General features: G+C 50.0%; 2 protein-coding genes and 1 pseudogene across 2 annotated transcripts; 2 read left to right on the plus strand and 1 right to left on the minus strand.

The window, feature by feature from the left end:
- Positions 1–682: 682 nt before the first annotated feature.
- Positions 683–5,716, minus strand: IRGQ (immunity related GTPase Q). Its single transcript, XM_003799487.2, has 3 exons — positions 5,680–5,716; positions 4,843–5,374; positions 683–3,401 (listed from the first exon to the last, which is right to left on the minus strand). Exons 1-3 carry the CDS (start codon positions 5,714–5,716, stop codon positions 2,063–2,065), a joined length of 1,908 nt encoding a protein of 635 aa, XP_003799535.2. The 3' UTR covers positions 683–2,062.
- On the plus strand, positions 4,357–4,449 carry LOC111728370 (annotated as a pseudogene).
- Positions 5,717–6,065: 349 nt separating the features above from the next.
- Positions 6,066–10,612, plus strand: ZNF576 (zinc finger protein 576). The gene is made up of 3 exons (XM_003799488.3): positions 6,066–6,398; positions 6,708–6,808; positions 10,039–10,612. The coding sequence occupies exons 1-3, from the start codon at positions 6,367–6,369 to the stop codon at positions 10,464–10,466; spliced, it is 561 nt and encodes a 186-aa protein (XP_003799536.1). The 5' UTR covers positions 6,066–6,366; the 3' UTR covers positions 10,467–10,612.
- Positions 10,613–16,420: the final 5,808 nt, after the last annotated feature.

The raw sequence follows: 16,420 nt of genomic DNA on the forward strand, positions 1-16,420 counted from the left end.
TGAGCTGTGATGCCACAGCACTCTACCCAGGGGAACAGCTTGAGGCTCTGTCTCAAAAAAAAAAAGGATTTGTTTGATAAAATTTGGATTCAGTCAAAAGGCCACATTCAAGGATCCAGAAAGACCACATGTGGCCCCATGGCCACAGGTTCCTTACTTTATGCTAACAGAGCTATCAAGGGAAACAGGATCTTGGGAAGTATTTATGGTTCTTGTCCAGCCCTTTCATAAATATTTACTGAGCACCTATTATGTGTCAGGCACCTGCTGTTCTAGGTGCTGGGGATCCAGCAGAGAAGACGATAGGCAAGGCTCAATAGCCAATAAATAGGTAAATAAATAAATAAGGTCATTTTTGTTAGCAATAATTGCTACAAGGAAAATCAACTGGCCAGATGAATAATGGAGATGGCTGAGCTTCTTCAGTTAGGGTGGTCAGGGAAGTCCTCTGTGAGGGGATATTTGAGCTGAGATCTGATTGATAAGGAGCTAGTCATGGAAAGTTGTGAGGGAAGGGCACTGCAGGAAAGAGAACAGCCACTACAAAGGTCCTGAGACAGAACTCAAGGTGGCCCACTCAAGCAGCAGAAGGAAGACCTATCTGGCTGGTTGGCGATGGGAAGGGCAGGAAGTGAGGAGAGACAGGGGGCATACCCATAGGGTATTGCTCTGTGCTGCTGAGTCTTGAGCCTGCCCTCTCTGGACTTTATTTTCCCCATCTATGACAAAAGAGATTCTCTTTCATGGCATCTCAGGCCTTCCTTTATGTTTCTGACATTGAAGAATTCTATAACCTGCAGTTTTCCCCCTGTATGTAGCTGGCAGCCTAGAACATTCCAGGCACTACAGTTTCTGCCTTTGCCTCACTTTTGGCACATTACTATGATCTGGAAGACCACCCAGCCATTCTGTGGGACCTTTGCTCACTGCAGCACCCACTGTGTACACCAGAAGGCCAAGCCTCCTGAGGATACCTGAGGTAGCCACACAAAAATGTTTGGACCAGTGCAGCAGTGCTGCTGCTTTTCCAAAAGGTCAGGTGCTCAAAACACCAAGGCCAGAATGGGTTATGGTTTAATGACATGCAAAACCAAGATTAAAATAAAGAAAAAAAATTTAAGACCCCTAAAGGAAAGAGGAACAGAGGAACATACTCCCCAGAGACCACTGAATCACTCAGCACCTATAAAATGAAGGTCATCACATCCCTTCCCAGTCAAACTCACAGAGAGGCAACTGCCAGAATCCAAATATAAGATTTGTGAAGATAATTTCTGAGGTATGGTTTTCCACCCTTTCATACCCAGAAAGCCTCAATCCCAGTCCCTGGCTACCCCAGGCCCACCATGCCCAAACCTCTTACTTCCTCTCATTTTTGTTGGACTATCCTCCCTACAACCAGACTTTTGCAGAGTTGACACCTTTCTACTCCCCAAGAGAGAGCAAGAGGTCTCCAACTTTTCCCCCAAAGCCCCTTGATCCCTTTTCTAGATGTAGACCTCCCACCACCCAAGAACTAGGAACCAAGGTCCATAGCCCTCTTGGGAGCCAGGAGTCTGAGATCCCAGGTACTCCTCAATAAAGATTCAAAGGCTACTGCTCCTTGGGGACCGGGGAGTCTGCGTGCAGGCCTTTTCCCCGTGCTGGAGTTGAGGTAACAGTCATAGTAAACCCTTTTAGGAAATAGGGCTTCTACCCCCTCTCCCCTGAGAGACAAGACATCCAATTACTCACTTCTATTCCCTAGAAGACCAAGACATAGCCACTTCTAGAGTTCAGGCCAACTCCGTTTGGACATAAGAGACTAGATATTGTGTCTTCTGGTTCCGAGAGAAATCAGGAGTCCTGTCCCCCAGATTCTACGTCCCGGTGAGGAACCACAATCCAGCTGATGAGAAGCCACAAATGCCAACCAGAAGTAAAATAGAGCTCTTTGAAGTACCCAGGATTCTGAGTGAGTCTCTCCACTCCTATCGCAGAAGTCCCGACATCCCACGCCACGGTCTGGACTCCTAAGCCTCCTTCACTCTACTTGGGGAAGCCCAGACCCGCATCCCATCTCTCACTGGGCGGGCTCAGGGGGTTCCAGCACGGCCTCAGCATCTGCCAGCATTTCCTCCAGGGCTTGCAAGAGAACCCCGTGAGCAGCACGATAGCCTAGGCCACCGGTCGCTGCGGCGCCACCCGCAGGCCACAGGAAAGAGAGTGCGCCAAGGGCCGCGCCCCCAGCAGTGCCCTCTCCAGCCCAGGCACTCAGCCTCGCTTCCACTTCACTGCGTGTCACTGGCCCTGGGAAATGCGTACGCGCTGCCAGCTCCCCAGGAGCCAGGCCTAGGGCACGCTCACGCCGTGCTAGCGCCCCAGGTTCCAGCCCCATTGCCCGCCGCCACTCTGCCAGCTGACCCCGCAGAAGGGCCACATCGCATGCCCAGCCTAGCCCTGGAACTGGTGCTGCCGCCGCTGCCAAACTAGCCAGCAGAGCTGGCCTCCATGCTCCAGCCCGGAGCGCCGCAGCCTTCTTTCGGGCAGCAGTGGGAGACGCTGGTGGCAGCGCTAGCAGCAGCGCCCCAGCCTGGGCAGAGGGGAGCGCTTGCTGCAGCCATTCGCACAGCCCCGGAAGTCCACTCAAACGCAGAGGGAACACTGGCGGTGGTGACTCCTCTAGCACCTCCCATGTCTCATCTGGACTCAAAGCCGCTGCTCCCAGCTCTGAATCCCCACTGCCTGATTTCTTGGCGCCAACAACAATGTGCTGCACATTCTCGCTGCCAGATTTCTCAGAACCTTCCCCACTGCCTGCTTTCTGCGACCCAGTGCCACATCTCTCCCTTCCCTCAGTGAGGGCATTCTCCGCATCCCCTCTGCCTGCGTTCTCGAAGCTCTTGCTGTTGGGTTTCTCCACCGTGCTCTCTTCTTCCAGAGACTCTGGATCCTCGCCTTCACCGTCTGTTCTCACGCAGGCAAGTGGCGCATCTGGTGGCACCAAGGCCCGGACCTGGGCCCAATCTTTCTCAGTGGGGACTCCGGGGGTGACGAGGATAAGGGCATCGTAGTGGGCCGGGTGAGAGGCAACAGTGGTAGTGCCCACAGGGGCCAGAGGCACAGCCCAGAGCACCACATTGGGGCGCTCTGGGGCTGGGAAGGGAGTGGCCCCAGTGGGCACCAAAACAGGCACAGCACCTGGGTCACCAGGATCCAATCCAAGCAGCACGTTCAGGACAAGACCCATGTCAGCAGCGCCGGCTACAGCGAGGTCCAGGCGCGCGCTGCCTAGGCGCTCTATGCCTGCCCGCACCCAAGACAGTGCTGCCTCCAGGCCACCAGTCTCAAAGGCCTCACGTACGGCCTCCAGCTCCGCGGCACCCAGCACCTCAAAACCATCCTGGGCTGGTGGCAAGAGCCTGCGGGGACAGGGAGGGATGGGGTTAAGGGCAGGGCTTTCGAATCATCTCAAAGCTAGGGAGGAACAGGAAAAGGAGGGGGCCACTCTGAGGGCACCACTGTGCTACCGGCTCCGAGCCACTCCTTTTTTTTTTTTCTTCTTTTGAGATAAAGTCTCACTTTGCTGCACTCGGTAGAGTGCTGTGCTGTCATAGCTCACAGCAACCTCAAATTCCTGGGCTTAAGCGATTCTCTTGCCTCAGCCTCCCAAGTAGCTGAGACTACAGGTGCCGCCACAACGCAGGCTATTTTTAGAGATTCGGTCTCACTCTGGCTCAGGCTAGTCTCCAACCTGTGAGCTCTGGCAATCCACCAGCCTTGGGCTCCCTAGTGTTGGGATTATAGGCGTGAGCCACTATGTCCAGCCTTGGAGATCAGACTTCTTAAGGATAGTCTCTGGGAACAGGGGTTTTCCAAAGGTCTGCCAGATTAAGAAAAGGTTGTGCTGAGTGGGACAAAGCTCACAGAGGGTGGGCCTTAGAGCAAAGACAGAATAGCGACTGTGTTTCAGAAAGTCCAAAATTAAGCACAGGCAAGGTCTCCAAGGGCACTCTTTCTTAAGGCTGGCCCTAGAGAGGGTCCGCGAGGGGAGGAAGTTTCTCTACTTCTTACCAGAGGGGTGTGGCTAAGGTAAGGCTAAAAATAAAAGGTGAACAGTGGACCTGGACAAGAGGCTTCCCCCTTCCAGCCTTATTTTGACATGTAGAAAATGAAGCAGCTGGCAGCTGGGGGAGAATATTCAGGAGGTAGCCAGCAAGTGGTCATAGATAGGAGAGGAGACTGACAAAAGGAAGTGGGGGGAAGACATCCAGAAATGATAAAACTCAATAAGGGTGTGGCTTAGGGCAACTGGGGTCACTTGAGAACCAAGCTGATGGTATGGAAGATGAGAAGGTTCAAGAATTCAAGTTTTCAAAGACTATACTTTCAGGGATCATTTCTATAGTTCATTACTAGATAAATTTCTCTGAATGTGTTAAGAAAATGAATTTGAGTCTTCAGGTTAAAACAAAATTGAGAAGATCACAAACTTGTGTGGCAAAAGGGAGCTGCTCTCCTTCAAAATTTTGCCTGTAGGGCAGTATTTGGGCAATAGATCTGGGCATCGCCTACAATTCAGAGCTCCCACTGGAGGTGGGGACCGCCACTTGACTCTCTGCTAGGGTGGGACCTAGATGACAAAAAAGGGTTAAGCACCAAGGGGTTGAGTGTCCTAGCTCTCAAAAATTTGTGCTGAGAGGCAAGGCCTGAAAGACCAAGCAGGGCCTCTGCAGGTATCAAATTAAGCCTCGCCCCAATTCACTAGAGCCGGAGTCTCCCGGACCTCAAAGAGCGTCTTAGGGTATGGGGTCAGACTAAGGGACCAAGCCTCCCCAACCCAGCCGGAAACCCGCTGCTCACCTCTGTAGTGTCTCCGCCTGGCTCTGCAGCGCAGTCCGCAGGCGCTCTAGCTCCTCGCAGCTTTCACTGCTGCTGCAATCGGCCGGTACCACGTAGAGAGCCGCGGATCCTAACCCTGCGCTGTCCAGCAGAGCTGCTGTCTGATCCCGGGCCTGGGTGTCATTTTGTGAATCCCCAGGACGGAGGATTCGCACAGCCAGGAGCGGAGTCCCTCGGGCCAGGGCAGCCCGCGCTGCCTCTCCCAACGCTGGGGCCAAGGGTTCCCCGTTACCATCGGATCCGGGTAGCACCAGGACCAAAACGTTGGCCTCCGCTGCCCAGGGCCCTGGTGCTGCAGGCGGGCAGCTCAGCTCGCCCAGAAAGAGGCCTGGGCCAGCAGCTCTCAGGCTGGGGACCCCGGAGTCTGGACGTCCCTCGTGGGTTTCTAACGTCTCGATATCCTTGTCGCACAGTGCTGAGATCAGCGCAGACTTTCCTGAGCCCGGAGGCCCCAGGAACAAGGCGGTCACGTCACCCTGTGGCAGAGGCATAGCTGGAAAGCAAGGGTGCGGGGAAAACCCGGGTCAGGGAGCACCCAGCTTTTTCTTTCCTAGCCGCCTCACTCTAGTTCTCCACCCTGCCCCCTTCCTTCATTTATTTTCGGGCGTCACTCTCTAGGATCTAGAAATCCAGAGCCCAGGCCCTATTCCCCAGGGACATAGGCGTCCCGTTTTCCCTCTTTCGGGATGCAACTATTTCCCTTTCTGTTTCAAAGCTTCAGAAATCTGGGCTCCAATTCATCATCCCTTAGAGACTCTGGGGCTTTTATCCTTCCCTCTCCCCTTCCAATTTACCAACCCAGCAAACGGCCGACAGAGATTGGGGCAGAGCGCATTCGGTGGCTACCAGTCTGCAGCCGAGAAGCCCCGCCCCTGGGATCCGACGGACGGAGGCCGAAGAGGCAAGACCTCCGGGATTTAGGAATGCGGGGACGAGTTCTCGTGGTTCATGCCTGACGTCCCAGACTCGGCAATGGGGGTGTGTCTTGGAAGCTTCTCAGCGCCTGCGCAGAACGTCCAAAGCGCGCACACTCCCAGCTTCGGCAGTCTCAGAATATCCCAAGAACAATGAGAGAGCCAAAGCGCTTGCGCGCTACCCGTACTTGCGCAATAAGCTTAGATTTGCACGGTACGGACAGCTGGTGACATCATCAGGACGCTCCCTAGTGCAGAGAAGGACCACTACCGCCTCAGTTATTTTTGAGGACCGGGTTACCGCACCCATACTACTGTGGGGTGGCAATCCAGGATCTTATCTTTGAAAGGCTCCTTAGGCGAAAGGCACGGGAACCTTGAGACTCAGTGGGCCGTATCCTACCTCCCTCTGGGTGGAGGCGCTGTGTCAAGGGACTGACAGGTGTAGCGAAAGGCAGCCCTCTGCTATACTCAGAAAAGCAGAGGCCTGGACGACTGGCCTCTGGAGCAGGCAGTGCTAACAAGGGGAGGCGGGGGCTCTGGGTAGAAGAAAAGTCACAGATGTCACAGAATGATGTCTTCTGGGAAGAAGCGAGCTAAAAGGTGAGTATCATTACCTGTCCCAAGACACTTGGGACTGTTACCCGAAGCTCAACACTTTTTTTTCTTTGAAGACTGAGATGAAGCTAAATGTCAAAGATCAAGATTCCCACGCTGAGTTCAGGGAGTTAGTTTGATGCAGGGGATCATAGGTCACACAGGCAATAAGGCTCTAGGGAAGTCACAGACCAGGGGAATCCAATCATCTAGATTCCAGACATCTACCAATGTCAAAGGTCATAGAATTAGCATGCCCTTTAAGGATTGTGACAAGTGAGTGGCTTCTCTCCTGTATGCTCCTCTCTTGACCAGTGGGGTCACAGTCACCCTTGAGGACCCACACCCTGAAGAGCCCATGGAGCAGCAGGATTCACCCAATGAGAGGAGCCCCCAAAGTCCAGGAGGCAGCATATGTGAGTACAGATGACTAGCTGGCTAGGGAGGGTGGGATGCAGGAGCTGATGCTGAAAAGATCTCTACAGCATTTCAGTGTCCATAACGCTTTAGGGCTGTGCCTATTTGGGAAGAGGCTGTAAAGGCCCCGAGCTGCCCTACGAGGAACTATCTCTCTACACACTACAATCACATGTACGCATCCCACAGAGGAATGGGATGCAGTTCAGAGGGATAGGGTGGCTTTCAGGAGAGGCCTAGGCTGGAGATGTGGCTGGGGATGTCTCTACTGTGAGAGAAGCAAGGTTCTGGTCTCAACTCTTCCCTACACTTTTAGTGTGACCTGGGCCTTGGTTTCCTTGTCAAAAGAGGCTGCAACTACCCACCTCACAGGGTGGTTATGGAGATTAGCTGCAGTAAAGAGGAAAGCTTGGATCTTAATGAAAGTAGCCAGTTTGATATGTAATAGAAACAGCTCCTACCAGATGTTTATTATGTGCAAGGTGCACTCATATTATGAATGAGTTTTAACTTTCATATTTCATTCAGCCCTTCTAATAACTGACCCTATGTAATTTGTATTATTTCTTAAGGGAACTGAGGCAGAGAGAAGTATTTGTAACAAGAAAGGTAGTATCAATGCCCTTAGTCAAAGACCCCCCCAAAACACACTTGTAGTTGATCAAGTTGGGTTTATTGCTTATTACAACAAAGAACACACACTGTGGGGAAACTGTGGGATGTCTCATTAAGAGAGTTAAAAGTGACTTACAGGGGGCGGCACCTGTAGCTGAAAGGAGTAGGGCACTGGCCCAATATACCAGAGGTGATGAGTTCAAACTCAGCCCTGGAAACTGCAAAAAAAAAAAAAAAAAAGTGACGTACAGGATTTGGGCATGTGTGTGGCAATTTTAAGGCGGGCTCAAAGAAGGGGGTTTGCTCAGGATCTGGAAAGCAGGGCAATTCCATGATGGCTATCCTTTTCTTTTGAGACAGAGTCTCACTTTGTCACCTTTGGTAGAGTGTCGTAGCATCATAGCTCACAGCAACCTCAAATTCCTGGGCTTAAGTGATTCTCTTGCCTCAGCCACCCAAGTAGCTGGAGCTACAGGTACCTGCCACAATACCCAGCTATTTTTAGAGATAAGGTCTTGCTCTGGCTCAGGCTGGTCTTGAACCTGTGAACTCAGGCAATCCACCCACCTTGGGCTCCCAAGTGCTGGGATTACAGGCATGAGCCACAGTGCCTGGCCATAATCGGCTATCCTTAAAAACCTTATCCAGAAAGAGAGGAGAAAAACGTGAGGCTTAAACTATGAATGATAGGCTCAGTGAGTAGGGCACTGGCCACATACCCCGAGGCTGGCGGGTTTGAGCCTGGCCAGGGCCTGCTAAACAACGACAACTGCAACCAAAAAATAGTTGGGCATTGTGGTGGGCACCTGTAGTCCCACCTACTTGGGAGGCTGAGGAAAGAGAATCACTTAAGCCCAAGAGTTTGCAGTTGCTGTGAGCTGTGACACTACGGCACTCTACATAGTGGGACCCTGTCTCAAAAACAAAAAACTGTGAATGATAAAGCAGCAGCAGTTAATTCACATTAGCCAGGATAGAGGGTGTTTGGTTATTGTTCAGACGTGTACAACATTCACGTTTTGTCTATGTTCAGATATTATTTTGGTGTTGTCTTGTTTTCTTTTTTTTTTTTTTTTTGGAGACAGAGCCTCAAGCTGTCCCCCTGGGCAGAGTGTCGTGGCATCACAGCTCACAGCAACCTCCAACTCCTGGGCTCAAGCGAGTCTCCTGCCTCCGCCTCCCAAGTAGCTGGGACCACAGGCGCCCACCACAACGCCCGGCTATTTTTTGGTTGCAGCCGTCATTGTTGTTTGGCGGGTCCGGGCTGGGGATTCGAACCCGCCACCTTAGGTGTACGTGGCTGGCGCCTTAGCCGGTTGAGCTATAGGCGCCGAGCCGTCTTGTTTTCTTGATTCATTCCAGTCACAGCATGGCCTTCGCTGTTGTTAATATTCTGTGAAACTGTTTATGTTAAACATAATCAAGAATATCAAGGCCCAGGCTCGGCGCCTGTGGCTCAAGTGGCTAAGGCGCCAGCCACATACACCTAAGGTGGCGAGTTCGAATCCAGCCCGGACCTGCCAAACAACAATGACGGCTGCAACCAAAAAATAGCTGGGCATTGTGGCGGGCGCCTATGGTCCCAGCTACTTGGGAGGCTGAGGCAGGAGACTCACTTGAGCCCAGGAGTTGGAGGTTGCTGTGAGCTGTGAAGTCACGGCACTCTACCCAGGGGGATAGCTTGAGGCTCTGTCTCAAAAAAAAAAAAGAATATCAAGGCTCAGCTGGGAGTGCCAGGCAAGATCCCAGATGTCAGGCTGCTTTTCTGTCTCAGTAGTAATAATTGGGCTGGTGCAGTAGCTCACACCTGCAATCCCAGCACTCTGGGAGCCAAGGCAGGAGCTTGAGCTCAGGAGTTTGAGACCAGCCTTAGCAAGAGCAACCTGTCCCCATCTCTACTAAAATTAGAGGGAAAAAAATAGCCAGGCGATATGGCGGGCGCCTATAGTCCCAGCTTCTCAGGAAGCTGAGGCTAAAGAATTGGTTGAACCCAGGAGTTTGAGGTTGCTGTGAACTATGATGCCATGGCATTCCACCCAAGGTGACAGAGACAACAAAAATGTAGTAATAATTGAAAAACATTGTATAGTATTATTTATGCACTTAAACAAATTAATTCCTTCCAGCAACTCTACATAGTATATACTGTTATTACCTCATTTTCCAGATGAGGAAACTTTTCTAATTGCCTAGGAAGTGGTGGAGCCAAGATTCAACTCCAGGTAGTCTGGCTTCAAAGGCTGTGCTCTAATCACCATACCACTCTGTTGGATAGGCCAATGCTCTGGGTTTCAATCCTGGCTTTACCACTTCATTTCCTAGCCTCATGACTAACCTCGTTGAGCCTTAGTCTGCTCATCCATAAAATAGGTCCAGCAGTTCTCCCATACATTAGCATTAGCAGCGGTTAGTCTAGCATTAGTCCAGCATTAGCATAAGCAGCGGTTCTCAACCTGAATTGTATTAAAGGGAACTGTATTAGGAAGGTTGAGAACCAGTGGCATATAGCCTAGCACATTGCACTCAGTATTAATTGTTGGCATGATTCTGGGGCTCAGCAGAGGTCCGAGAGACTTCTGCTGGCCTCCCCCAAACCTCTCCTCACATCCCTCAGGCCACCCAGGAGCCCTGCAGTGCACCCGCTGCCTCATCACCTTCGCAGATTCCAAGTTCCAGGAGCGTCACATGAAGCGGGAGCACCCAGCTGACTTCGTGGCCCAGAAGCTGCAGGGGGCACTCTTCATCTGCTTCACCTGTGCCTGCTCCTTCCCCTCCTCCAAGGCCCTGATTGCCCACCAGCGAAGCCATGGTCCATCCACTAGGCCCTCCTCGCAGGTTGCACTTACCACTGGCCAGCCCACCTTCCCTTGTCCAGACTGTGGCAAAATCTTTGGGCAGGCTGCTTCTCTGAAGCGGCACCGCCAGATGCACGAGGTCCGCGCCCCTCCTGGCACCTTCGCCTGCACCGAGTGTGGTCAGGACTTTGCCCAGGAAGCAAGGTTGCATCAACACTACATTCGGCATGCCCGGGGAGAGCTCTGAGTGCAGCATGACCCCCTCTCTGGTGATAGGGGACTCTGTAGCGGGCAGGACCCACCATGATATGGGGCACAGAACTCTTGGGGCCTTGGAGAGATTTGCTTCCCTCCTTGGGAAGGCAGAAGTCTCTTTGTTAAGTAGGACCCAGATTTTCATTTAGAGCTTTAGTCTTTGGAGGACACAGGGTTTTTAGGGAAACTGAAATCAGACAATGAGATGTTTTTTTTTAAGCAATGAGCAAGAAAGAGAACAAGAGGGGAAAATGTTTGTGTCTTTCTTATTCCCAAATAACTAGCTTCAGATTATGTAATCACCTTTAATTCTTCCCAGATGGATGCCATGGGCTGTAGGAACAAATTGCTCTGGACCCGTGCCTGAATGGGGAGCAGGAAGAGTGAGGTGTTGCGGCCTGTTGTTGGCTGCAAGATGAGTACCAGTCATTGAACATCTTGGGCCTTTGGGGATGGGTTAGCGGAGTCGGGACCTGGATCCTAAATCAAGTGAGTTTTTTGTAGACAGTTTCACTTTCTCACCCTCGGTAGAGTGCCGTGGCATCACAGCTCACAGCAACCTCCAACTCCTGGGCTTAGGCGATTCTCTTGCCTCAGCTTCCCGAGTAGCTGGGACTACAGGCGCCCACCACAATACCTGGCTATTTTGTTGTTGTTGCAGTTTGCCACCCTCTATGTATGAGGCCGGCGACCTACCCACTGAGCCACAGGTGCCATCCATCAAGTGGGGGGTTTTAATTTGAGACCTTGTTGTCATCCCACCCCTGCCAGCCTTCCCCACTCAAAGTGGAGCTATGGCATTGGATGGCACTAGCCCCTCAGATAAGTTATGCCCCAATTAAATAATTTTGTGTATCATTCTAAGTCGTGGAATGTTTTTTATACATGAAGTGAGATGACTAACAGGAATAGTATCTAACAACAGAAAGCATCCATATTGGCTCGGCGCCTATAGCTCAACCAGCTAAGGCGCCAGCCACGTACACCTAAGGTGGCGGGTTCAAATCCCCAGCCCGGACCCGCCAAAACAACAATGATGGCTGCAACCAAAAAACAGCCGGGCGTTGTGGCGGGCGCCTGTGGTCCCAGCTACTTGGGAGGCAGAGGCAGGAGACTCGCTTGAGCCCAGGAGTTGGAGGTTGCTGTGAGCTGTAATGCCACGGCACTCTACCCAGGGGGACAGCTTGAGGCTCTGTCTCAAAAAAAAAAAAAAAAAAAAAAAAGAAAGCATCCATATTAAAATGTCTAAGTAAGAAGCTCTGGCTTTTGAGTGGGAATTTCCAGAGAACATAAGGGTGTGGGAGGGGGGAGCTGCTCAGGGCAGAGTTGGCCTAGCCTTGTGTAGAAACTGGTTTGGAATCAAACAGAGATACCTTCTGTTTCATGTTCTGTTTGGCCAACATTGGGAGATTTTTCCACTAAGATACTATTTTCAGCTCTCTTGAAAGGCCCAACTCAGATGTACATTGTAAGGGGGGAGGGGTGCAGGGCAAAAGCTACAACAAACAGGAGCTGAGCAATGAGTGTCACCCTCAGACTGGAGATGAGTCCCCCCAGGTCAGTCTTACTCCCTTATGTTACCTGCCCTGCTTCTGGAGACAGTGGCTAATGCCCTGCATATAATACTTACACTGTTTGAATTGAGAAATGTTCTTAAAGCCCACAGATGAAGTGGAAGTGGTAGAGACTGATAGCTGTCTCTTAATTTTTAGCTAGGCACATGGTAGCTAAAAAGACTACATTCCCCAGATTCCCTTGCAGCTAGATGTGGCAACATGGCATAAGTTCTGGCCAAATTCCTGGGTAGACTCCTCAAGCTTGTGAAAGGGATATGCCCTGCCTCCACCTTTCTTACTGGATGTGGTATCCAGCCTTCTTGGACCATGAGAACAAGAGGTACACATGGCATGGCAGAGCAACAAGGCAGCAGGAGCCTGGGTTTCTGGTCAACTTCATGGAACAGAACAACCATACCAGTCCACTTCTACACTGCTATGTGAGAAATAAACCTCTGTATTATTTAACACCATTATTTTGGGTCTCTTGTCACATGCAGCAGAATTTACAGCCTAAGGCAGGGGTCTGCAAAGTATGGTCAAATCTAGCCTGCTGCCTGCTTTTACTGCAACACAGAAATGTTTGTTCACTTAAGTATTGTCTATGGTTGCTTTTGCACAGAACAGCCAATTTGAGTAGTTACAACAGAGCTTTTATGGCTGGCAAAGCCTAAAACAGTTACCATGTAGCCCTTTACAGTAAAAGTTTGCTGACCCTTTGTCTAACTGACATACTACTCAGAGTCTGGAAGCAGGGATTCCTATCCTGGGAAATATTACCTTTACTGAGTATGTGTGTTGCTTGGATTTCTTTGCTGGAGTGATGTATGAGGAAACTGATTAGTCAGTTGGCCATCACTTTTTTCCAAGGTAACAACTTCACCAAAGTCAAATATTTCCTCTGGCTCCTGGTGAAAGCCCAGAAGTTTCTTTCTTTCTTTTTTTTTTTAAGACAAGAACCTCACTTTGACACCCTTGGTAGAATGCTGTGGCATCACAGCTCACAGAAACCTCAAACTCTTGGGCCCAAGTGATCCTCTTGCCTCAGCCTCTAAGTAGCTGGGACAACAAGTACCCACCACAACACCTGGCTATTTTTAGAGATGGGGTCTCACTCTTGCTCAGGCTGGTCTTGAACTCCTGAACTCAAGTAATCCACCCACCTTGGCCTCCCCCAGTGCTAGAATTACAGGCATAAGCCACTGTGCTTGGCCTAACCCAAGAAGTTTCTAACCCAGACATTTCCATGCTACCTACCATGGTGGCTCCCCTTAGTCCCAAATCTAATCCCACATGCTGTCCCGAGATAGATGGTTGCCTGCCCAAGTACTTGCCAGGCTTCCTGTTCTCTCTATAGGCCCCAGATGTCACAAGATTACCAAGACTTTAAATAGCATCACTGGTGATTTCCAGATCTCTACCTTTAGGCCAAACCCCAGACATGCCCCATGGATGAAAAATGGAAATCTCAAACTCAAAATGGGTCAGTGTGACTCCTATGGCCCTGACCTGTCCAAGTGCCATCATATTAGTAAACTGTGCACTCTGCTTTTGAGCCTGTTTGTCACCCCAGCTATGGCCTTGATTTTTCTTTTTTTTTTTTTGAGACTGAGCCTCATGCTGTCACCCTGGGTAGAGTACCGTGACATCACAGCTCACAGCAACCTCCAACTCCTGGGCTTAAGCCATTCTCTTGCCTCAGCCTTCCAAGTAGCTGGGACTACAGGCGCCCGCCACAACGCCCAGCTATTTTTTGGTTGTAGTTGTCATTGTTGTTTGTCAGGCCTGGGCTGGATTTGAACCCGTCAGTTCTGGTGTATGTGGTTGGCGCCTTAGCCGCTTGAGCTACAGGTGCTGAGCCTTTCTTTTTTTCTGAGACAGAGTCTCATTTTGTCACCCTCGGTAGAGTGCCTTGTCACAGCTCACAGCAACCTCAAACTCTTGGGCTTAGGCAATTCTCTTGCCTCAGCCTCCCAAGCAGCTGGGACTATAGGTGCCTGCCACAACACCTGGCTATTTTTAGAGACGAGGTCTTGCTCTGGCTCAGGCTGGTCTTGAACCTATGAGCTCAGGCAATCCACCCGCTCAGCCTCCCAGAATATGTGGATGACAAGTGTGGGCCACCATGCCAGGCCACTCCTGGTTTTTTAACTGTTGCCCTTGCTACCACTACTGCCCCCTCCAGTCTCTCTACCGTAGCCCCTCCTGTATGTAAATCAGCTACATCACTCATTTAAAACCCTCCAATGGCGTTCCATAAAAACCATCCAAAGATCTTACCCAGACCTGCAAATCCAGCCGATGACTGGGCCCCAGCCCACTAAGCAATCTCAACCCCTTCCTTGTCTTCTTCACTATACTCAGCCACACAAGCCAGGCTGGCTTCTGTCTCAAGGCCTTTGCACTTCCTTCCCTCTGGAGTGCTGTTACCCCAGTCCTTCAAGTCTGTCTGTCTCATTATTACTCAGGTCTCTATACATGCTACTCTTAAGAAAAGTCCCCAGACTGCTTGGCTAAAGAAGCTCCCCTAACCCTTGCTCTGACTTCTTTTCTTCCCACCACTCTCCAGCATCTGGAATTATCACACTGTTGTTTATTGAGTATTTCCTTACACTGGAATCCAAGCTCCTGAGGGCAAAGAAGTTCCCATCCGCAGTGCCTACAACAATGCTTACCAGGAGGCTCAAAAAATACTCAGTGACTGTGCCTATTGTTTATTTACTGTTTCTTACCTTCAAGATGAAGCCTTCATAATTACGGTTTCCAACCAAAGAATATTGGGAGAACACATTCAAATCACAGCACAGAGAAGCCAAATAATGGGTTTTATTTCCTGGGGCAGCATGCCTAATCTCTCTTTTGCCATAGGACAGGATTCTAAGCACAGATGTAAAGAATTGTCCATCTATCAGCAAATATTCACAGAAGCCTTCTATGCAGCTCTGTGATGTGCTTTCTGCAAACTTAGCCTTCTATGCAGCTCTGTGATGTGCTTTCTGCAAACTCTGTTTGCCAGACTCCTCCAATGAAAGGTACAGGCAGAATGGAAGGAGGGGAGATTTGCTTATGGAAGACTAATTCTCTACATCTGGGCTTAGAGATCCCTGTCTTATGGCAAAAGAGGCCCTGCTGAGACTGCCCCAGCAGCAGGTGGGCTCTAGCCTTTTTCTATACTTAGCACAAGAGGCACTATGCCTCCTTCAGGTTTGAGCCTCAGCCATGTGGCACCTTGTCACTGCTCCTTGCACCAGCTACACACATCTTGTCCTCCAGGCTCCTACTGGGTTATGGTAATCTCACTTTTTCACACTCTTGTCAGTCCTAGAGTGGGAATGGATTCTTGCATACATTAATTTCTGGGTTACCTCGCTTGTCCAAGTTAGTACTTGTAGCCTTCTAATACCTATATAATCCTCTCTTTGAAATGCCTAGCTTAGTTATGTATCCTAACTGGGTGCTGACTCAATGACCCAAGTGGCAGCAGACCAAGGACTCCTTATTGCTAGTGTCTCTTGTGATCCTTAGTATTTGCTGATGGAAGGATAATAATCTACATCCGTGCTTAGAGATCCCTGTCTTACGGCAAGAGTTAGGCATCCTGCCCCAGGAAACAAAACCTTATCATGCTTATCCATGAGCTATGGTTTGAAGATTGTCATCCCAACATTCATATGTTGGGAACCTAAGACTCTATGTGATAGTATTAAGAGGTGGGGCCTTTAGGAGGTGATTAAGTCTTAAGGGGTCTGCCCTCATGTATGGGATTAGTACCCTTAATCCTCTATTAACAATATAAGGTTAATACCCTTATAATGATATAAGGGGACTAATATTTGTACCCTAAAATAACTAGCTAGGAGGTGATTAAGTCTTGAGGGGTCTGCCCTCACGAATGGGATTAGTACCCTTAATCTCCTATTAACAATATAAGGCTAATACCTTTATAATGACATAAGGGGACTAATATTAGTACCCTGAGGTAACTAGGCCTCCTGCCCTTCCATCTCTTCTGCCATGTGAAGACACACTGTTCATCTCTTTTTGCCACCTTCTACCACGTGAGGACGCAGCAAGCAAATACTAACTTGGAAACAGACAGCAGCCTTACTGAACACTATTGGACATCAGCTGGTACCTGGATGTTAGACCTCCCAGCCTCCAGAACTGTGAAAAATAAATCCTGTTCTTTATAAATTACCTAGTCTCAGGTATTTTGTTATAGCAGCACAAATAGACTAAGACACCTGTTTTAATGAGCTGTCAATTTCTGCTTCAGCAATTCTGAGATTCCATGATGCTAAGTTATAGTGGTTATGAAAGTCTCAGTTCAAAAGACTGGTAGATGTCAGGTTCTGAGATTCTGGGATGAGAAATGTGGGGTTTGAAAAAG

This window comes from Otolemur garnettii, unplaced genomic scaffold (genome assembly GCF_000181295.1).
Source record: "Otolemur garnettii isolate 467f Iridium unplaced genomic scaffold, OtoGar3 scaffold00152, whole genome shotgun sequence".
Lineage (NCBI taxonomy): Eukaryota > Metazoa > Chordata > Mammalia > Primates > Galagidae > Otolemur > Otolemur garnettii.

Coding starts and splice junctions, on each gene's coding strand:
- ZNF576 (XM_003799488.3), top strand. CDS start 6,367: ATGATGTCTTCTGGGAAGAAGCGAGCTAAAAG. Junction 6,399..6,707: donor GGGAAGAAGCGAGCTAAAAG/GTGAGTATCATT, acceptor TCTCTTGACCAG/TGGGGTCACAGTCACCCTTG. Junction 6,809..10,038: donor AAGTCCAGGAGGCAGCATAT/GTGAGTACAGAT, acceptor CACATCCCTCAG/GCCACCCAGGAGCCCTGCAG.
- IRGQ (XM_003799487.2), bottom strand. CDS start 5,716: ATGCGCTCTGCCCCAATCTCTGTCGGCCGTTTGCTGG. Junction 5,375..5,679: donor CTCTGTCGGCCGTTTGCTGG/GTTGGTAAATTG, acceptor CTTGCTTTCCAG/CTATGCCTCTGCCACAGGGT. Junction 3,402..4,842: donor CAGGCGGAGACACTACAGAG/GTGAGCAGCGGG, acceptor CTGTCCCCGCAG/GCTCTTGCCACCAGCCCAGG.